Below are 24071 nucleotides of genomic sequence, written 5' to 3'. Positions count from 1 at the left end.
GATCTTTCAGGTTTCGGGGCTGTTACTGGGCAACATTGTGCTTCAGCTCCCTCCAAAGATTTTCTATTGGATTCAGGTCTGGAGACTGGCTAGGCCACTCCAGGACCTTGAAATGCTTCTTATGGAGCCACTCCTTAGTTGCCCTGGCTGAGTGTTTCAAGTTACTCTCATGCTAGAAGACCCAGCCACGACCCATCTTCAGTGCTCTTACTGGGGAAGGAGGTTTTTGGCCAGAATCTTGCGATACATGACCTCCTATATCCTCCCTTCAATACGGTGCAGTAGTCCTGTCACCTTTGCAGAAAAGCTTGCCAAAAGTATGAGGTTTTCCCCACCATGCTTCACTGTGTTCCCCTCCACCTCTACCTCCTTCTTCCTCCAAACATGGCGAGTGGAGTTGATATCAGTTCCATTTTGGGCTCATGTGACCACATGACCTTCTCCAATGCCCCCTCTAGATCATCCAGATGGTAATTGGTGAACTTCAAACGGGCCTGGGGATGTGCTATAGTGATCATGTGGATTTTGCGTATATTGCAGGACTTTAATCCATGACAGCATAGTGTTCCTATCGGTAATGTTTGAGACTGTGGTCCCAGCTCTCTTAAGGTCATTGACCAGGTCCTCCCGTGTAGTTTTGGGCTGATTCCTGAGCTTTCCCAGTATGATCCTTGCTCCACGAGGCACTATCCTGCATGGAGCCCCAGACCGAGGAAGATTGACAGTCATCTTATGTTTTTTTCTATTTTTTTAATAATTGCGCCAGCAGTTGTTGCCTTCTCGCCAAGCTGCTTGCCTATTGTCCTGTAGCCCATCCCAGCCTTATGCAGTTCTACAATTTTCTCCCTGGTGTCCTTATTCAGCTCTTAGGTCTTGGTCGTAGTGGAGAGGTTGGAGTGTGATTGTGTGGACAGGTGTCTTTTATACAGGTAACTAGTTCAAACAAGTGCAATTAATACAAGTAATGAGTGCAGAGTAGGAGGGCTTCTTAAAGGGAAGGTACCGCATTTGTAGATCATTAATAAATCAATGTAATGCAGCATGACATGCTGTTATAACAAAGATTTGATTGCATTTGTAACACATTTTGTGTTATAGGCATTTAAAGAAGGCACTGGAGGCTGACCTCTTGGTTTTACAGCAGTAGCAGGACACTCAGTGTCATAATAGGTCATGGTCATAGGAGATAACAGACCCTATCTCTAACGTTGCAGCAACATTAGCAGTGAACTGGGCACGCCTCGGTGGGCTGCACAATTCACAGTAGTGGGAGAGTTCTGCTGCCATATACATGGAGCCCTCCGCTGTGATTTGTCTCCTGTCATTAGGATCTGCTAACAGAAGCATTACTGCTTCAGAACAGATCCTAGATTGACAGGAGTAAAATGAAGGAGAAAAGTCTGGGAACAGCAGGGAGAGTATCAGAGACTGCAGACATCAAGGAGGAACAGTGTAGGAGCAGCATTATCTGAGCGGAGCTGTCTGTGACTCATCCCTCAGTAAGATAAGAAGGAGCTCCAGGTCTGCAGTGAATGGCCAGGCATTGTGGTGGGAGGGGAGAGATACATTGGTATGGCTGAGAGAGACTGATGGGAGAGAGAAAGACATGTAGTATGATGCTCTGTAGTATGATGCTCTGTAAACAAGCTGTGCATCCAATGCAGTAACTGCTGGTGATAGCAGATCACAGGGCAGTCACACACAAAATGGCGCTGCCTTGTGATGCTGCTCTTCATTCTGCCCCAGGGATACTAGACCACCCAAAAGGGGAGGGAAATGGTGATGTCAGCAGTTACTGCCCCAATTTTTCAGCTAACAGTAAAGCTGGTAAGTCTTACTATAGCTGCATGAGGTCTAAAACGGAAAATGCTCCCCCTAGTGGTCAAGATATATATTTGTAAAAAAATATATATATTATATTTTTCATATAGAAATGTTTGCAAACAGTGCATTAACACATTTTTAAGTACTATTTTAAGCTTAATTTCACACTAAAAAAACTATGTACTGGTGGCACCTTCCCTTTAAAGGGCCACTGTCACCCCCCCCTCCAGCCGTTATAAACTAAAAGAGCCACCTTGTGCAGCAGTAATGCTGCATTCTAACAAGGTGGCTCTTTTAGTTTTAGGTTCAAGTATACCCCAAAAAAAGCGATTTGATACTTAGCCACCGTTGCTCTCTCTAGCCAGGGAGGCGGCTCCTCACTCCCCAGCTCGAAACGTTCCTCTGCCGTCACTCACATCTTCTTGGTCTTTCTGCGCCGCCCCCTCAGCGCTGTTTACGTTTTCAAACCGGTGCCTGCGCTGTGTAGTACTGTTCTGCGCAGGCGCAGTAAGCTCTGGCCGTCTGCCGTCCAAGCCAGGCTTGCACACTGCGCCTGCGCGGCATTGCGGCCACCCACCTTTGGAATCCCAGCCCCGCACTGTGTTATGCATTATGCACAGTGCGGGGCTGGGATTTCTGGGCATGCGCAGAACAGTACTACACAGCGCAGGCGCCGGTTTGAAAACGTAAACAGCGCTGAGGGGGCGGCGCAAAAAGACCAAGAAGATGTGAGTGACGGCAGAGGAGCGTTTCGAGCTGAGGAGTGCGGAGCCGCGTCCCTGGCTAGAGACAGCAATGGTGGCTAAGTATCAAATCGCTTTTTTTGGGGTATACTTGAACCTAAAACTAAAAGAGCCACCTTGTTAGAATGCAGCATTACTGCTGCACAAGGTGGCTCTTTTAGTTTATAACGGCTGGAGGGGGGTGACAGTGGCCCTTTAAGGAAAAACTAAAAGGTCTGAGGGCAATAAAATGCAATTTAATTATTTAGAAATCATACAATGTGATTTTCTGTTTTTTATTTTTCGACTCTGTCTCTCACAGTTGAAGTGTACCTATGAAAAAATTACGGACCTCTCCATTCTTTGTAGTTGGGAAAACTTGCAAAATCTGCAGTATATCAAATACTTATTTTCCCCACAGTAGGTGGATGCCTCTGAAAAGGAAGGAAATGTAAGCATCATTTTTCATACCCAAACACTGCTTAACCCATTCACCAATACTGTTTAAAGCTAAAATCAGAATTCTGCAGATACCAGAGGAAAGGGTTAGTTTGTCAGCGTAAAAAAAAAAAAAAAAAAGCTGTTCTGGATCCTAATTATATGGAACTTACTGATATACTTGATAAAATTCAAGTGTCCTAATCTTCCAAGATGACAATTGAATTGCTAGGACCCAGGACAGTCCTTGTTAAGTCAAGTGACTTAAGGTACCTTCACACTAAGCGACGCTGCAGCGATATCGACAACGATGCCGATCGCTGCAGCGTCGCTGTTTCATCGTTGTGTGGTCGCTGGAGAGCTGTCACACAGACCGCTCTCCAGCGACCAACGATGCCGAGGTCCCCGGGTAACCAGGGTAAACATCGGGTTGCTAAGCGCAGGGCCGTGCTTAGTAACCCGATGTTTACCCTGGTTACCAGTGTAAATGTAAAAAAACAAACACTACATACTTACATTCGCGTCCCCTGGCGTCCGCTTCCCTGCACTGTGTGAGCGCCGGCAGTAGCAGGGCACAGCGGTGACGTCACCGCTGTGCTTTGCTTTCCGGCCGGCACTGACACACTCAGTGCAGGAAGCTCTGAGCAGCAGCGCGTAACCCTGTGGACGCCGGGGGACGTGACAGACATCAGAGGGTGAGTATGTAGTGTGGTTTTTTTTTTACTTTTACAATGGTAACCAGGGTAAATATCGGGTTACTAAGCGTGGCCCTGCGCTTAGTAACCCGATATTTACCCTGGTTACCATTGTAAAACATTGCTGGCATCGTTGCTTTTGCTGTCAAACACGACGATACACGCCGATCTGACGACCAAATAAAGTTCTGGACTTTCAGCAACGACCAGCAATATCACAGCAGGATCCTGATCGCTGCTGCGTGTCAAACACAACGAGATCGCTATCCAGGACGCTGCAACGTCACGGATCGCTGTCGTTATCGCTGCAAAGTTGTTTAGTGTGAAGGTACCTTTAGTAATTTGTTGACGCAGGAAAAATATATTTTTTAGATCGAAAAATATTAAAATTTGAGAGTCCTCAGTGGTTGATACCTTTTTAATGGCTAACTGAAAAGATGGTAACAAATATCAGTTTTTGAGACTACTCCGGTTTCAGGTGCTCAGCATTGCAGAAAATGTGAAATCCCATATTTATACATAACAGGACCTAGAATAGAGCAGTAATAAGACAAGTGACATGAAGCAGAACTATCAGTATGGGAAGGGGAGACACAGCTGTGGCTGTAAATACTGGAGCAGTTCATAGATAAGTGGTATGAAAGTCTTTTATTGTTAATTTGTTGATCATTATCTTTCATTATGTTTGAAATATATTGCTTCTGCTAGTCTCAAGATTCTTAAAAAGATTGTCGAAGAAAATGTCCCAGTTTCATTAGGCCACAGACTTGAGGCACTTTTTTTTTTTTTTTTTGGGGGGGGGGGTGTTTTTGCTACTGTAGTATTTTACACAGTGCAATATTGAATGCTAGTGAATTGCAGTCTGAAAATCTCACCCATGTGTTGCATTTTCTTTCCCTGTAATTTTAGGGAACAGTGAAATGTGAATTGGCAAAAGTGGTTTTCTATTCAATCAGTGTCAGACTGGGGTAGCAAGAGCCCACTAGTAACATTGACTATGGGGGTCCACTGCTCGGCTACATGCAGATATAACATTTTCCCTCATTCACAACCTGCCCATGCTTCTATATAATAATTGGGTAGTTTGTTACATGAATGATGAGATGTTGACTCTGTACATAGTGACTGAAGTATTTTGTGCCAACCACTGCCCATAAATAAGGGGTGTACAGTGACCCCCTCCCCTAGGTGATTCATCAGTTCCCTTGTGGATCAATCCAAGCCTGTAGAGAATAGTTCTGGGAGTAATGGTACCCCACACAAAATGTAAGACTAATTCATCACACTTTGTATGTCTGTGTGTGTACGAAAGGGCACTGCAAACGTACCGGTCATGATTCATCAAGGCTTTAGGACCATTTTGCCATGTCTGTTTATTGAAGAATGATTTCTTTAGCTCTCTGTAACTTCTGGCCCAGAGAGGAATTCTGTGCAGTAGATCTTGTTTATTTTATTCGCAATGTTCTGCTGAATGTGTGTCCGATGTGCACAGAAGAGCTGCTCTGCAGGAATGTAGTGTGGCGCACGTGAGAGAAGTAGTAATACATGCTGAAATGAACGCTCTGCTTCTTTCTCCAGTCCATGCGGTCACCCTTTTACTTAATCTCCTGGCGTGCTTGGCATATTTCACTGCCGATACTAAAGATGGTGGTGTGGATTTTGGCTTATCCATCCTGTGGTTTATCCTGTTTACACCTTGCGCCTTTGTATGCTGGTACCGGCCAATCTACAAAGCATTCAGGTAATTACAGTTCCAGTTATTGTAAAATTCTCAGCGAACAACCGGCCGTACACTTATTGCTATCTATTGCCCGTGCTGGCATTTAGCATGGCCAACAATAGGTTATGAGCAATTATTCCAGGCACGACAGCTGTAACCCATTTCTGGATGTCCATATTTTCTATGAGAAATCTGCGCACACACTTTTTGCCAATTTACTATGAATGATGAGTCTGTTTTCATCCTACCAGTTAAAAGCACAAATACGTGGCCATCTTTACTCTCGAGAAACGACAGCGGGGATAGATTTCTGCTCCCTCTTGTTCTTATACACGCTGCGCTCAATAAGTATTTTGTACATAAAACCATGAAAAAAAGTGTCGTAACTTATATAACTTGAAACAAAATGTACTGACCTGACTACAAAGGGGACAAGCTGTAGCCAAGAAAACTTTAAAGAGTCTGCATAAAATAAAATCGAATTCCTGCACTCGCATGCATTGAAGTTCTGCCGGGATTCTATTTCATGTACTGTTATTTCTCCAAGAGCACCGCTACGGTAAACCTAGTACCGACCCACTTAATGACTGTTCATACCTTGCACAGACACTCGTTCGGTGCACCTTCCCACCTAATTGTTTTCCATGGATCTTCCTTGATTGGCAGATCTGGCTTTCAATGAACCAGAGGATGGCCGAGATGAAAAACAAAAGGGTGGAAAGGTGCACTGAGCATCTGTTCTTGGTTTAACAGGTATTTTGTACTAGTGGACTCTTAGTGTTGGGTTGCACAGTTAACCCTTTCACCCCTGGTCCATTTTCAGTTTTTTCCTCCCCTTCTTACAAGAGCCATAACTTTTATTTTTCCATCAATATGGCCATACGAGGATTTGTTTTTTGCAGGTCGAGTTGTACTTTTGAATGACACCATTGATTTTACCATATAATGTACTGGAAAACCAGAAAAAAATTCCAAGTGCTGTGAAATTGCAAAAAAGGTTTAATTCCACAACTTTTTTGAAGATTATTATTTTATTTTTTTTACCCTGTTGACTATGCATTAATCTAAGAAGTATTATACATGTGCAGTCCATCACTTGTACCCCTTTCTTACTATTACCTCTGGTAGGTTATTGACCACGAGTCTGTAACTACCTATACTTCTTCATTCACCAGTTGAGCTTCCATTTCATATTCGATTTACAGCAATGGTTCTGTCTTGTATTTACTACACTTTTCCTTGGGTTTGACACACACACGTTGTACATTATCATAAGTCATCTACCTTCTCTACCACAGTGGGGACGCCCCCGCACCCTCTAATTCCATTGTGGGCTTCGCCCCCCTCCCCCATCGTTATTTTTCTTCCTCATCCACGTTTTTTCAGGCAATGTGCAATTATACACATATTTATATTTTGGTTATACACAATTATTATGATATAGATTACACCTCTATCCAGCATATGAAATACGCTTAGTTATTGTATACTACTTGTTTGTGGCCCCTCATGATTGTCTTTTATCTTGTTCTATTTCATCCATATTAATTCACTGTTTTTCTATAAGTGCGGGCACTCTGTTTCATGTAGTGCCACCCATTGTATAATAAAGGTATTTTGTCTTCCTATCTAATGTCCCATACTTTTTTTTTTTTTTGACCATATGTTCAGTGTTCTCGTTTTGTTCTCCAGTACTATTCCAAATGGTCTGCCATTCATTCTTCCAGCAAATATGTCCTCTTACACACACTGATGTATATGATATTTCCAAATTGATGTATATGACTTGCTATGTTCAGTTTGCATTTGTTCTAATATGGGAAAACTGCGCAAGTTCTTGTGATCCAGTATTGTACAGCTGTGGACACTCCGAGATTCTTGGTGAAAGAACCTCCGTAATACGGCTTGCAAGATAACATGCCACAACTTTTTCTCAGTTGTGCATCAGATCTTTTTTTTACAAGTACAGGAATATTAGAAATGCCAAATCCAATAGCTGCACAATAAAATGAAGAGCTAGGCAAACCGAACATAAGGCATAAAAGCCTCTACAAAAATAATTGTAACATAACCATTAGCAACTCCCAATGGTTAACTGAACAAAAAAGCAAGGCAAGTTTTTTTTTTTTTTTTTCTTAAGCTAAAAAATTGTTTGCACAATAAAACGTAGCATATAAATAGGGTTTCATTAATAAACTTGTCTGTCATTAATAGCATGTACATCAGTCATATATGCACCCGATTAATGTGTATGTATATTTGTATGTGTTCCCGATATGTGATTGATGTATTCCCACTCTCTCACGGCAGAGCACTTATGAAATTCTCACAGCGTACAGTGTGCGTGCCGTCAGGATTTTCCGTCGCTGGGAGAAATTTGCATACATGTGGTCAGGTACCAACTAGACATGCGTGGCTTTGCTCAGTACAAGTGAAGTGAGTGAGGCCGGACACGTCTAGTCTGAATGTGACCAAAAGTATGCAAGTCGCATGACCACCTGCTCCTGGGGCCCGAGAAGCTTGACAGTGCACACTGTCCGCTCTGTGAGGATTCATAAGCCTGCATTCACATGGAGTGACTGCAGACTTGAATGAAACTCTATTTTATGGATAGCCATCATATTTTCCAACATAAATGCTTGCATTGTTACCTATGATCTGGTTACGTCGTCCCATACACTTTTGGTTCTGTAGCCTTCTTTTTATGATATACACAATAAAAAAAAATGTAACACTTTAGCTTGAAAAACTCTTGTTGCTATTTTTTGGGGGGTACAGTAATATACCTGTGATCATAGGAAACATGGCTGCTGCAGGATATACTATGACAAACTGCTGACTAACGCCATATTTTTTTACAGGACAGACAGTTCCTTCAATTTCTTTGCGTTCTTCATAATCTTCTTCTGTCAAATCATCATTTATATCATACAAGCAGTTGGCATCCCTCACTGGGGAGACAGGTAAGACTGACGTTCTTCTCTTTGCTCTCTTCTTCAGTCCAATTCTTCAGACTTGTTTCACACCTTTCTGCTCCATTGCAGTGGCTGGATAATGGCATTAACGATGATTAAGACAAACACTGCAGTCGCTGTGATAATGATAATTGTGGCAATCTTCTTCACTGTGAGTGCTGCCCTATCTCTGTTCCTGCTGAAGAAGGTATGTCTGCAATGCATTAATACTCATTACATCACACAGTGAACAAAGCATGCAAGCGGTTGTGTATTATCTGGTGGCCAAAATAGCTGGCAGCCATTGAATGTGTATGGCCACATTGAATCTCATTGTGGAAATTGCATTGCATCTCCTGTGGAAAAAAAGTTCTAGAAGAACTTCTAACAAGTATATGTCAGCACATTTAAGTTCACCAAACTGCTGGCTGTAAAGGTCATGTTAAGTTTAGAAGGTTTTTCCCATCAACAAACTTTATTTTAATCGATGGATCTTTAGAATAAAAATTTCCACAATTGAATGTGTTAAAAAATGTTCCTGCGCTGAGAGAATCTTATAAATGTGCCCCTGCTGTGTACTGTGTAATGACCATGTCTGACCGTACAGGAACATGGCCTGATCATACCGCAGCTCCTGGGCAGGGGAGGAAGCAAGAGAGTATACAGAGAGAACAATGCGGGAATGCAGCTGATTACTTCTGTGCTGTATAGCATTTGTGCTGCGTGTTTTTACATATAATAAACACCAAAAAAGCGCTAAGCTAGAAACCAGTAAAATAAATGAATTTTATTTATAATAAAGATAAAAACATATATATAATACTAGAGAAAAACACAAGATGCAGGAGCAACCGGCAGGTATGGCTGGTAAAGTGGTACTAGTACATATAAAGTTACCCTCAAATTAGCAATGTTATAAAGAAAATCTAACCACCTATTGAAAGGTAATGTAAATATAACGGACAATTCACTCAACACGGCGGCCGTTAATGATCGTGTACCACATGAAACAGTACATATACACTCACTGGCCACTTTATTAGGTACACCATGCTAGTAACGGGTTGGACCCCTTTTGCCTTAAGAACTGCCTCAATTCTTCGTGGCATAGATTCAACAAGGTGCTGGAAGCATTCCTCAGAGATTTTGGTCCATATTGACATGATGGCATCACACAGTTGCCGCAGATTTGTCGGCTGCACATCCCTGATGCGAATCTCCCGTTCCACCACATCCCAAAGATTTCATGTTGTTTACGCCAAATTCTGACCCTACCATCCGAATGTCGCAGCAGAAATCGAGACTCATCAGACCAAGCAACGTTTTTCCAATCTTCTACTGTCCAATTTCGATGAGCTTGTACAAATTGTAGCCTCAGTTTCCTGTTCTTAGCTGAAAGGAGTGGTACCCGGTGTGGTCTTCTGCTGCTGTAGCCCATCTGCCTCAAAGTTCGACGCACTGTGCGTTCAGAGATGCTCTTAGGCCTACCTTGGTTGTAACGGGTGGCGATTTGAGTCACTGTTGCCTTTCTATCAGCTCGAACCAGTCTGCCCATTCTCCTCTGACCTCTGGCATCAACAAGGCATTTCCGCCCACAGAACTGCCGCTCACTGGATTTTTTTTCTTTTTCGGACCATTCTCTGTAAACCCTAGAGATGGTTGTGCGTGAAAATCCCAGTAGATCAGCAGTTTCTGAAATACTCAGACCAGCCCTTCTGGCACCAACAACCATGCCACGTTCAAAGGCACTCAAATCACCTTTCTTCCCCATACTGATGCTCGGTTTGAACTGCAGGAGATTGTCTTGACCATGTCTACATGCCTAAATGCACTGAGTTGCCGCCATGTGATTGGCTGATTAGAAATTAAGTGTTAACAAGAAGTTGGACAGGTGTACCTAATAAAGTGGCCAGTGAGTGTATATCGTGGCATAAATTAGTATATAATATATGTGCAAAATTGCATAATAAAAAGTAAAGTGAATATATATAAAGAAAGAAGGTGCAAGATCACCGCCAGCCACAGCATTCAGGAATGTAACCATATAATGACAATATATAACAAAGTCACAGTGTAGCAAAAAGAAGGAACATATTACCCAATGTCAGCCACCAGCCAGGGACCCACGACACCCGACGCGCGTTTCGCTGAGGAATGCTTCGTCCAGGGGTGTTTTTACATATGTGTACATCACTGAAAGCAGCATCTGCGATCTCCTGCTGTAATGTCTGTATTCGCTCTTTTGCTTTCTCCCCTGCCCAGGAGCTGTGGTATGATCAGACCATGTTCCTGCACAGTCAGACACAGACATTACACAGTACACAGCAGGGACAATTTCTAATTGTGGAACTTATTTTTATTAATTAAAATGTACTTTGGAGATATAGATAACTTTAAACTTAAAGGGATTTTCCCACAATCGGGCTGCACTAAAGATGTGCCACATACAAATGATCAGGCAAGTGTACACTGTACGTACTTTGTAATACCATGCCTGATGAAGCGACCTAAGAAGTCTGGAAAGCTTGCTTTGTAACATAATTTTTGTTTTTGTTAGCCATTTAAAAGGCATCATAACCACAAGATTATTATTTTTGTTTATCCCACTGAGCGCAATTTGTCCGTACCTGAAACCTTGAATTGTCCTGACTAGGGTTGAGCGAAACGGATCGGACATTTTCAAAAATCGCCGACTTTCGGCAAAGTCGGGTTTCGTGAAACCCGAGCCGATCCCAGTGTGGGATCGGCCATGCGGTCGGCGATCTTCGCGCCAAAGTCGCGTTTCATATGACGCTTTAACCGCCATTTTTCAGCCAATGAAGGAGTGTGGGCAGCGTGATGACATAGGTCTCGTCTTGCTTTCTGCGGCGTCACAGGGGGGTGGGGGTATAACCGCCATCTTACCGTTTTGGGGATGTAGCGATTTACACTGTCCGAGGAATGTAGCGATTTACAGAGAGAGAGAGAGGGATATCCCCATTGACTTGCATTGGGTTTCGCGTTTCAGTCGGATCACCGACTTTTCGCAATAATCGGCCGATTTAACACGATTCGACTTTTGAGAAAGTCGGGTTTCACGAAATCCGACTCGATCCTAAAAAAGTAAGTCGCTCAACTCTAGTCCTGACTCTTCTTCATGGCCATGTGTGTGCCACAAGTATAGTCATGTCAATCAAAGAGCAGGCGAGGAGTTCACAAGGCCATATTTTCTGCATCAAAATCCACACAATGCAATTTTTACTATATGGCAATATAAATGGACATGGTACCGATTGAAAATCCACATCACAGGTCAATTTCTGCTGCGGGTTTGGAGGGGAGAGGACCGAATGATCAGGCAATTGGAATTTCAAGTCCTATCCTTTTTGTTTTCTGGGACTGTAAGCTCTTCTTTGCCAATTGAAAACACATGAACACTCAGCTGAGCGCCCATGTGTATGGGGAAGTTGGGAGAGGGGGCGGTCTGCCAAACAAAGGTTTCCCGACAGCTAGATCACATGTAGGGCAAGATTCAATCTACCGTAATATAAATTGGCTGGAAACTGATAAATAGACTTTTTTAAACTGCATAGAAAGTACAAATGACCTAGTCTTAAGTCTGAAGAATGTTTTACACTGCTTTCTATCTATATGTGTATTCCCCAGGTTCACTCAATGTATCGCAGAACGGGTGCAAATTTCCAGAAGGCACAGGAAGAGTTCTCACAAGGCATCTTTACCAACCGCACAGTTCAAAACGCAGCTGCTGGCGCTGCCACCTCCGCTGCCAGGGGGGCATTCCAGGGAAACTGAGGACCGTTGATTCCATTACTTCTGCCTTTTTTACACTTCTGACTATTACCCTTGTCACCTTCACTTCTTTCCCAGAGAAGAAAACCATTGTCTCTGTAAAGTTCTAGCTCTGGTGGTTGTTCCCAGCAGCACTCCACATTATACCACTTCCACCAAGAGACTGCGAAATTCTACATTTATATGTACATAAATATATATTGAGACATGAAACCTCATTTACTAAATGCTTGACCTTTTTTATTGGAGGCTGATTTTTTTTTTTTCTCAGTTTGGAAAGGGGAATGAATTTGTCTGTAAAACGCAATCTATAGTAATGAACAGCCCGAGATGTAAAATATATTGATTCCTCTTCCTCCTCTTGTACGTGGTCTCTGTCAGTGTACGTCTGTTTCCTGCTAAGGCCATCTTATGTATCAGTGTTTTTCACTAGACTATAAAACGGCAAATCTGATTCCCTGCAATCATTTGGCTATCTCAGAATTGATGCTTTTTAAATATTTAAAGACACAAATTGTTGCCTTTCATGATGTGCCATGCCAGCTGTTTACAAGGTTTTCTTTAAAAAAAAAAATAATTTAGACACCTTTCAGGGCAATACTTTTGTGTGTTTGTTTTTTTTAAACCTTAAATATATGCATTGTTAGATGAAAATAATTTTTCCGATAGGGCTACAATAAATATTGTCTTTTATAGTGTCTACACATCACAACCCATTCTGCAGCCAGCGATCTACTAGCGGTGACTCTGAGCTTGTTCTGACACCAGGGTTTCTAACCTTTCTCTTTCAGCTAGTTATATTTTCGCTCTGGCGTTGTTCAGGAGAAGAGAGATAAGAATTAGCCCTTGCCAGAATCAGCTCACTTACTAATTTACTGGTACCTCGTTCTGCACGTTCTGTGATACACACAGGCTGTAAAAGCCGAATGGTGCAACATTTTAATTGAGAAGTGATTTTTTTATTTTTTTTTATTTTATTTTTATTTTTTTTTGGGGGGGGGGGCCAAAAATGCATGCATTTAAACAATAAAAAAATGCCCAGATGGTCTCCATATCTTAACAGTGAGAATAAGATGGCTATGGAGATGTCTAGGTCTAAGCAGTGGTTATCCTTTTATAGGTATAAGTTGCAAACTAAACAAGTTACTGCTCTGTAGGCAACAAACTGCACCAGCTTTGTATACTGTCACTGTTGTCGCCCTACAGTGCCTAAAATTTAAAATCTAAATAAATCTATTTTCTACAATGAGTCTGGATACTTCATCTTTTTTTTTTTTTTTCATTCTTCAGTTTGATGTTTATTATTATTATTAAGTTTGTATTGCGCTTTCACAAGTCGCATAATCTCTTGGGGCCCCATACCGGTTTGATTAAAGTTGGCAAGACTGGCCAATCATATAATGTATATGTGAGTCTACAGACCCATCCAGCAATGTCGGAGGGAGACGTATTGGGCAGTTTGAATGCAAGTGGCCAATCCTTTTAGTTCTGGATAATCAGCTGCTAGAGGAATCTAGAAGTGGCTTACACAGACCGACCAGCTGCACGACATGACCGCCGATCAGTATACTTCTATCGACCGGCAAACCAAATCTAACAATGCACACTGAGCAAGCTATCCTAGATCGCACAGTGCACATAGGCTGCCATGGTTCTTGGCAGTGCATGTCCTGCTTAGACAACAATGCACCACAAAGAATGATTATTTTATACTCTGCGCAAAAGATCATTTCAACTGATGAACGGCCGTCTCCTTTAGATGGCAAGATGATCATGTAACAAGCGTTTTTAACTAAGCTTGTGTACGATTATCTTGCAGCGTAAATGCCCCTTTACTCTTCTTTTCCCATACGGATGACAAACGCTCAGCCTATCTTTCTTGTGTATGGGGGAGGTTGAAGGGATGTCTGTGGGCTGAACAGTAAATTTAAGGTGTATGGTAGTGATGAGCGCTCATGCTCTGATGAGGTGTTATCTGAGCACGCTCCAGTGCTAATAGTGTCTTCAGCATGCTCTAATATTATGTACATGTCGCTGCGGCTGTTTGACAGCTGCAACACATGCAGGGATCAGAATGTCTGTCTGTTGGGCAATCCCATGCATGTGTTGCGGCTCTCGAACAGCCACGAGATTTGCAGCCGCGGGGGCTTGAACATAGCACTTGAGCATGCTCGGGTGATAGAATGTCTTCGACGTGCTCCAATACTGACACCTTATTTGAGCACACGTACTCATCACTAGTGTATGGGCGTCTCTACACCTGAGCTAGAGGCCCATGGTTGAGTTACAGCTGCAGTGCAAAGCAATGCTCATTGTGTCGTTTTGTACAGTACAGCTGTCAACACTCACTTGACAATTAATCATGGGTGTATGCGCGCTTCATGGCCAAATGTAGGTGAACATCTGCGTATAATAACTGAGCATGTTGGAATTCTCTTTACAAAATTGTGGGTGTTAATCTGGAGTTGCGCACTCTTTTAAGCAGAGTGGAGGCAGTTATAGTGTCAGAAGGATAGCCATAAGATTTTTAAGGTCTGTGGGAATTTGTTCCCTTTCATATAAAATAGTAAAATATAATCTAAAATATTATTTGAGGTCTGGCACTAATGTTTGATGAGAAGCTCTGGCTCACAGTTGGCGCTCCAGTCATCACACTGTGCATATCAACCTCATCAAAACCTGTCTTTGTAGACCTCTCTGATCACTTGCAGTTGTGGCTTGGGCTATTTGGTGACTGCCACCTTCACTGAGCCATTAAGTAGGACCCACACTACTACAAGTGTTTCCCTATATGGATTGCATAGCTGTGTACTGGAATTTATGCACCTGTTTGCAACTGATGTAATTAGCCCATACCACTTGGTTTCACAAGTGTTTTTTTGTGTGTGTTCATAAATGAAGGGTTTACACCTCTATATTGCCGAATCCACATTTTGCTTTGGTTCACAAAGCGATCTAGTTATATAAAAAAAAAAACTTGATTCATCTAAATTTGACAGCGCAGACGATCGCCATATCCCCTGAGCTGGAGAAGAAGAAAAATGGTATACAGACAGGATAGCACGGGGTCACTGCTGCGTTCTGCGAGGTTTTACATCACACAAAGTGTTTTACCTCACAAAGAATCAGCTGCGATCTCTGCTGTCCTGTCTGTATACTCTTTTGCTTCCTCTCCTGCCCAGACGCTGTGGTATGATCAGACCATGTTCCTGTACGGTCAGACACGGCCAGTACACAGCAGGGGCATATTATATAAGATTACCTCAACACATGGAAAAAAATTTTTTCCTTTTTTTAACCCCTCTTTGTGCAACTTCTTTTTATTGCAAGAACTATTGCTTAAAATGTACTTTTTGTGGAAAACTCTTGACTGCGCAGTCATAAAATGCTCAATATTTATTGTAGTGGTTCATGCTGTTTGATATTACGTAGATGGTGTATAAAACACAAAAGAAGTTGAAGTCATGAAAGACTTATTTACATTTTTTTTCCCAGCAACCAAAAACAAACAAAAACAATCCATACTTTTTTTTTTTTAATTATTGTACACCAGTCACCTGGGCTTCTTTTTTTAACCGGTATTGCCCAGATCCCCCACATGCCTGTCTGCTTTTCTTTCCAGCCAAATGGACATGATTAATGGCACAGCGGTATCAATGCATCACTGCTGCTGTCACCTGTCCGTACCGTGAGAACAAGCTGATTCTGATGAGCTGCTAGATCAGCTGCCGAGCTGGCATTGGAAGCACTTGGGATGGAAAAGTGAAAGAGGCACGGCCCCCGAGAAGACTGAAGAAGCAATCAGTTGATCTACAAGCAGAGATTTCACATATGCTCCAACAGAAACAAATGTGAATTTCTCTGCAATGGATTGATACACCACAAAACGGGAGGGAAACTGCAGGATCAGCACTGCTCAAAGATATGTACAAACTTTTTTTTTTTTTTTTGACGAAGTGACCAGTTTTGTTTAACCACTTCATGACCCAGCCTCATTTTACCTTAATGACTCAGCCATTTTTTGCAATTCTGACCAGTGTCCCTTTAATAACTCAAGAACGCTTCAATGGATCCTAGCGATTCTGAGATTTTTTTCGTGACCTATTGAGCTTCATGTTAGTGGTAAATTTAGGTCGATAATTTAGAGAGTTAATTTGTGAAAAAAAAGGAAAATTTTGAAAATTTCACAATTTTCAAATTTAGAATTTTTATTCTGTTAAACCAGAGAGTTATGTGACACAGAATAGTTAATAAATAACATTTCCCACATGTCTACATTACATCAGCACAAATTTGGAAACAACATTTTTATTTTTTTTTGCTAGGAAGTTAAGGGTTAAAATTTGACCAGCAATTTTTTTTTTTTTTTTTTTTTTTTTTTAAATATATTATAAAACAAAATTTAGAAAACCATTTTTTTAGGGACCACCTCACCTTTGAAGTCAGTTTGAGGGGTCTATATGGCTGAAAATACCCAAAAGTGACACCATTCTAAAAACTGCACCACTCAAGGTGCTCAAAACCACATTTAAGAAGTTTATTAACCCTTCAGGTGTTTCACAGCAGCAGAAGCAACATGGAAGGAAAAAATTAACATTTAACTTTTTAGTCACAAAAATGAACTTTTAGCAACAATTTTTTTCATTTCCCAAGGGTAAATGAGAAACTGTACCCCGAAAGTTGTTTTACAATTTGTCCTGAGTACGCCGATACCCCATATGTGGGGGGAATCACTGTTTGGGCGCACCACAGGGCTCAGAAGGGAAGGAGCGCCATTAGACTTTTTGAATGAAAAATTGGCTCGTCTTTAGCGGACACCATGTCGCGTTTGGAGAGCCCCTGTGTGCCTAAACATTGGAGCTCCCCCGCAAGTAACCCCATTTTGGAAACTAGACCCCCCAAGGAACTTATCTAGATGCATAGTGAGAACTTTGAACCCCCAGGTGCTTCACAAATTGATCCGTAAAAATTAAAAAGTACTTTTTTTTTTCACAAAATTTCTTTTAGCCTCAATTTTTTCATTTTCACATGAGCAACAGGATAAAATGGATCCTAAAATTTGTTGGGCAATTTCTCCTGAGTACACCGATACCTCACATGTGGGGGTAAACCACTGTTTGGGCACACGGAAAGGGAAGGGAAGGAGCGCCATTTGACTTTTTGAATGAAAAATTAGCTCCAATCGTTAGCGGACACCATGTCGCGTTTGGAGAGCCCCTGTGTGCCTAAACATTGGAGCTCCCCCAAAAGTGACCCCATTTTGGAAACTAGATCCCCCCCCAAGGAACTTATCTAGATGTCGGGTGAGCACTTTGAACCCCCAAGTGCTTCACAGAATTTTATAACGCAGAGCTGTGAAAATAAAAAATCCTTTTTTTCCCACAAAAATAATTTTTTAGCCCCCATTTTTTACTTTTTCCAAGGGTAACAGGAGAAATTAGACCCCCAAAGTTGTTGTGCAATTTTCCTGAGTACACTTATGCCCCATATGTTTGGGTAAACCACTGTTTGGGCGCACGTCGGAAGGGAGGGAGCACCATTTGACTTTTTGAATGCAAGATTGGCTGGAATCAATGGTGGTGCAATGTCGCATTTGGAGACCCCCTGATGTGCCTAAACAGTGGAAACCCCTAAATTCTAACTCCAACACTAACCCCAACACACCCCTAATCCCAACTCTAACCATAACCGTAATTACACCCCTAACCCTAATCCCAACCCTAAACCCAACACACCCCCAACCCTAACCATAGCCCTAACCACAAGCCTAACCCTACCCCCAACCCTAACCATAGCCTTAACCACAAGCCTAACCCTAACCCCAACACACCCCCAACCCTAATCTTAACCCTAATTCCAACCCTAACTCTACTTCCAACCCTAAGGCTATGTGCCCACGTTGCGGATTCGTGTCCGGATTTTTCCGCACCGTTTTTGAAAAACCCGCAGGTAAAACGCACTACGTTTTACTTGCGGATATACTACGGATTTCCAGTGTTTTGGGTTTTTTTGTGCGGATTTCACCTGCGATTTTACACCTGCTGATTCCTATTGAGGAACAGGTGTAAAACACTGCGGAATCCGCACAAAGAATTGACATGCTGCGGAAAATACAATGCAGCGTTTCCGTGCGATATTTTCCGCACCATGGGCACAGCGGCTTTGGTTTTCCATAGGTTTACATGGTACTGTAAACGTGATGGAAAACTGCCACGAATCCGCAGCAGCCAATCCGCACCGTGTGCACATAGCCTAATTTTAATTTTAACCCTAATTGCAACCCTAATTCTAACCCTAACCCTAGTGGAAAAATAAAAATAAATATATTTTCTTTATTTCATTATTTTCCCTACCTATGGGGGTGATAAGGATGGGGGGGGCTTTATTTACTATTTTTTTTATTTTGATCACTGTGATAGAACCTATCACAGTGATCAAAATGTACCTGGAATGAATCTGCTGGCCAGCAGATTCAGCGGGTGCACTGCGTATGCGCCTGCCATTTTGGAAGATAGCGGCACCCATCGCTGAAGATGGACACAGGGAGGGACACCGGGACTCAGTAAGTATGGGGGGGGTGGGATCAGATAGCAGGGGAGAGGAGGGCAGCAGAGGACAGGACGGAGGGAAGGAAAGACTGACGGCGGCAGATCGTGGCTGTCAGTCTGTGGCGGGGGCAGATCGCGGTCTCCAGCCATGGCCGATGATATTACAGCATCGGCCATGGCTGGATTGTAATATTTCAAGTTTCATAGGTAAAATATTACAAATTGCTTTGGCTGTTTCACTTTCAACAGGCGATCATAGCCACGTGGGGCAAAGCCATCCACCTGGGCTGAAGTAGCACTCCCCCTGTCCCTGCAGGTCGGGTGAAATTCTTGTTAACCCTTTCACCCGATCTGCAGGAACGCGATCCTGCCACGACGCCACATAGGCGTCACAGGTCCGGAATGGGTTAATGCAATTGTATCTGTGGACAGCAAGTATAGAGAAGGAGAAGCTGAGCACAATATATGGTATGACTCGTATACATAAACACAAGTGATTAAAATTAATAAAATGAGTCTGGTGGGCGGTCCTACTTTAGCATCTGCATGCAATCATACAGGTAAGACTCCTTCACTGCAAACACCCACCTACTTGACTCTTATACATAAAAACACCAGGGATCTCATTTAATAAAATGCAAGTTTTAATGAAACGCCTCCACTCCTTTTACGCTATAGCCTGCAGATTAGATACCATTATGAACATGAGAGGTTCCTTAAAGAGAAGACAATAAATGTAGAAAATGATATTTGGTGAAATAAGGAGACAGAATAGAAACCGGTTCTTCCAGTAGGGAATGACTGTTAATATGGGTTTCAAAGTGAGAAAGTTCCATGATAAAGAATTATCTAAGTTAGGTAATGACATGACGTGCTCCTAGCATTACGTCCTACATCTGATATGGGCCCATACTAAACATATCTTATAGCTGCTCATCTGTGTGAAAAACATATGAGCGAGTTGGATATTGTAGGTAGCTGCAGTCACTTCCTAACATTTATAAAGTAAGGTATATACTCGAGTATAAGCCGACCCCCCCTAATTTTGCCACAAAAAACTGGGAAAACTTAATAACTCGAGTATAAGCCTAGGGTGGAAAATGCAGCAGCTACCGGTAAATTTCAAAAGTAAAAATGGATACCAATAAAAGTAAAATTAATTGAGACATCAGTAGGTTAAGTGTTTTTGAATATCCATATTGAATCAGGCGCCCCATATAATGCTCCATAAAGTTTGATGGACCCCATAAGATGCTCCATATTAAAATATGCCCCATATAATCCTGCATAAAGGGTAATAAGGGCCCCATAAGATGCTCCATAGAGATATTTGCCCTATATAGTGCTGCACAAACGTTATGGCCCCATAAGATGCTCCGTACAGTCACTTGCCCCATATAATGCTGCACAAGCGTTATGGCCCCATAAGATGCTCCGTACAGTCACTGCCCCTTATAGTGCTGCACAAGCGTTATGGCCCCATAAGATGCTCCGTACAGTCACTGCCTCTTATAGTGCTGCACAATTGTTATGGCCCCATACAGATGCTCCGTACAGTCACTGCCCCTTATAGTGCTGCACAAGCGTTATGGCCCCATAAGATGCTCCGTACAGTCACTGCCCCTTATAGTGCTGCACAAGCGTTATGGTCCCATAAGATGCTCCGTACAGTCACTGCCCCTTAGTGCTGCACAATCGTTATGGCCCCATACAGATGCTCCGTACAGTCACTGCCCCTTATAGTGCTGCTCAATCGTTATGGCCCCATACAGATGATCCGTACAGTCACTGCCCCATATGCTTTTGCTGCGATAAAAAAAAAAAATCACATACTCGCCTCTCTTTGCTCAGGACCCCCGGCACTTTCAATATTTACCTGCTCCTCGTGCGGCTCCGTCTTCAGCACTGACGTTCAGCAGAGGGCGCGCACTGACTACGTCACCGCGCCCTCTGACCTGAGCATCACAGCCAGAGGACGCCGATGACGGAGCCGCACCGGAACGAGGAGCGGTAAATATCGCGCAGCGCTGTATACTCACCTACTGCTGGCGCTGTGCGGTCCCTGCTTCTTCCAGCGCTGCATCTTCTTCCTGTATTGAGCGGTCACAGTTACCGCTCATTACCGAAATGAATATGCGGCTCCACCTCTATGGGAGGTGGAGCCGCATATTCATTACTGTAATGAGCGGGACCATGTGACCGCTCAGTACAGGAAGAATATGCAGCGCTGGAAGCAGGGACCGCACCAGCAGTAGGTGAGTATAATTAGACAGCCCCCCCCCCTCCCGACCCCCGGGTATGACTCGAGTATAAGCCGAGAGGGGGACTTTCAGCCCCCAAAAATGGGCTGAAAATCTCAGCTTATACTCGAGTATATACGGTAATCAGTATGATGAGGCAATAATGTGGAATCAACAATTTACTATTTTAGGCCAGTTTCACATGTCCTGATATTTCTGGTACCGGAGATATCAGTGTCCATATGTCCATGTGTCCGCTACGTGCGGCACATGTGTGGCAACCGTGCGCCACATCAGTACCAAATGGACGGCCGCCGGGGAAGTAGCGCTACTACCTAGATGTATATACAAGTGCTTCACACTAAATTAGAATTTCATCAAAAAGTTAATTTATTTCAGTTCTTCAATACAAAAAGTGAATATCATATTAATGCAGTAACAAAACAGTCACCGCTTTCACCTGCGGCTAGCTGAACAGCTCACAAGGATTTACACCTTGCCCCTGGATGACTGGGTGCAAACCATGAAAAAAAAACTGTGCAAATGTTCGTAGAAGAAAAATGGACTCAAAATATCCATTTTTATGTTCCCACTACATGCATACCTGTACTTTTTAAATTGTGTTATTTTATTATGTTGTAACTATTCGTAGCCTAATGGAGGTGTGTTCATGATAATAGCCTGACACGTGGGATGGGGTGTATTGGCTGTTACCTGTATAAGCTTGCCGTCACTTCCTGCACGCCATAGTGAATACTTTCCTGCGGGCATCTTTTAATCAAGAGTACCAATAAAGGAAGTTTCTACAAAGTACCGGTGAGGGCAACCAGTTTTCTTCTATGGACATGAATCTCATATTATATAGAATCATTACAAACAGATCTATTTCAAGTGTTTATTTCTGGTAATGTTGATGATTATGGCTTACAGCCAATGAAAACCCAAAGGTCATTATCTCAGTAAATTATAATAAACAAAAAACACCTGCAAAGGCTTCCTAAGCATTTAAAAAGGTCCCTTAGGCTACTTTCACACTAGCGTTAACTGCAATACGTCGCAAATGCGTCGTTTTGCCGAAAATACGCATCCAGCAAAAGTTCTTGCTGGATACGTTTTTTCGTCATAGACTAACATTAGCGACGCATTTGCGACGCATTGCCAAACGTCGCGTCCGTTTTGCGACGCTTGGGCGTGTGGTAGCGGACCGTCGGGAGAAAAAAACGTTACATGTAACGTTTTTTGCTCCCGACGGTCCGCTTTTTCCGACCGCGCATGCGCGGCCGGAACTCCGCCCCCCCCTCCCCGCACCTCACAATGGGGCAGCGGATGCGTGGGAAAAATGCATCCGCTGCCCCCGTTGTGCGGCGGAGACCACGCTAGCGTCGGGAACGTCGGCCCGACGCACAGCGACGGGTTGTTCCCGACGCTAGTGTGAAAGTAGCCTTAGTCTGTTTCAGTAGACTCCACAATCATGGGGAAGACTGCTGACTTGACAGATGTCCAGGAGGCAGTCAATGACACACTCCACAAGGAGGGTAAGCCACAAAAAGTAATTTTTAAAGAAGCTGGCTGTTCACAGAGTGCTGCATCCAAGCATATTAATGGAAGGTTGAGTGGAAGGAAAAAGTGTGGGAGAAAAAGGTGCACAAGCAACCGGGATAACCGAAGCCTTGAAAGGACATTCAAAAATTTGAGGGAGATTCACAAGGAGTGGACTGCTGCTGGAGTCATTGGTTCTAGAGCCGCCACACACAGATGTAACGACACGACATGGGCTACAAGTGTCGCATTCCTTGTGTCAAGCCACTCCTGACCAATAGACGCCAGAAGCATCTTACCTGGGCCAAGGAGAAAAAGAACTGGACTGTTGCTCAGTGGTCCAAGGTGTTGTTTTGAGATTAAACTAAATGTTGCATTTCATTTGGAAATCAAGGTCCCAGAGTCTGGAGGAAGAGTGGAGAGACAGACAATTCAAGCTGCTTGAGGTCTAGTATGAAGTTTCCACAATCAGTGATGGTTTAGGGAGCCATGTCATCGGCTGGTGTAGGTCCACTGTGTTTTATCAAGACCAAAGTCAGCGCAGCCGTCTATTAGAACATTTTCGAGCACTTCATGATTCTCTCTGCCGACAAGCTTTTCGGAGTTGGAAATTTCATTCTCCAGCAGAACTTGACACCTGTCCACACTGCCAAAAGTACCAATTTATAAAAACAACAGTATGACTGTGTCTAATGGGGTATTGTAAAAAGGAAGATGAGCTGAAGGCTGCTATCAAAGCAACTTGGGTTTCAATAACACCTCAGCAGTACCACAGGCTGATCGCCTCCATGCCAAGCCGCATTGATGCAGTAGGAGCCCTGACCAAGTATTGAGTGCATTTACTGAACATACATTTCAGTAGGCCAACATTTTGGATTTTAAAATCATTTTTAAAACTGGTGTTATAAAGTATTCTAATTTACTAAGATAATGACTTTTGGGTTTTCATTGGCTGTAAGCCATAATCATCAACATTAACAGAAATAAACACTTGAAATAGATTACTCTGTAATGACTCTATATAATATGAGTTTCACTTTTCGTATTGAAGAACTGAAATAAATTAACTTTTAGATGATATTTTAATTTAGTGAGAAGCACTTGTATATGACGGTTAAAGTTGAGTCAGGAGAATCCTGGGCATCTTGTGCATTGTGGTCTGTACTAAGACTGTCTATGACACCTTGATGTGTGAATGTGGCATTTGGGTAAATTCACACTTTTTTTGTGTGGAAAAGAGACCGCACACTGGACCAATGATAATCAATGTTTTAGTTCACAAATATTTTTCCACATGGACCAACAGGCTGAGTGGTAAAAAGAAAATCATAGCAGCCGCTAGTCTCATCTGTTTTCAAATAAGTCTTGCCCATAGATTTCAAAGGGTATACACACACAAGAAAGCATATACCATATAGACACTATATATACTGCATCTGTTTTTAACAGATCCATTACAATAATTAACATATGAGACTGCATTTGTATAATTTATTTTTTTAAGTTAATCATTCCTTCCTTGCATAAGGAGCATACATTTGGTGCAAATGGATCCCACTCCACCAGCCACAAAAGTGTTCTTTAGTTGTGCCCAGGAGAGTG

The 24071-nt window shown here is 42.7% G+C and overlaps 1 protein-coding gene across 1 annotated transcript in view; it reads left to right on the top strand.

Annotated features, from left to right (window-relative positions):
* SCAMP2 (secretory carrier membrane protein 2) overlaps nt 1-13391 on the top strand; it is a 49853-nt gene extending 36462 nt beyond the window's left edge. The window contains exons 6-9 of the mRNA XM_077264055.1: nt 5258-5420; nt 8261-8362; nt 8444-8561; nt 11999-13391. Coding sequence (XP_077120170.1) covers nt 5258-5420; nt 8261-8362; nt 8444-8561; nt 11999-12145 — 530 coding nt within the window. The 3' untranslated portion in view covers nt 12146-13391. The remainder of the gene's footprint in view (nt 1-5257; nt 5421-8260; nt 8363-8443; nt 8562-11998) is intronic.
* Nucleotides 13392-24071: the final 10680 nt, after the last annotated feature.

The sequence above is a fragment of the Ranitomeya variabilis genome, chromosome 5, assembly GCF_051348905.1.
Source record: "Ranitomeya variabilis isolate aRanVar5 chromosome 5, aRanVar5.hap1, whole genome shotgun sequence".
In the NCBI taxonomy this organism is placed as follows: domain Eukaryota; kingdom Metazoa; phylum Chordata; class Amphibia; order Anura; family Dendrobatidae; genus Ranitomeya; species Ranitomeya variabilis.
This window is presented reverse-complemented; position numbering and strand designations above follow the sequence as displayed.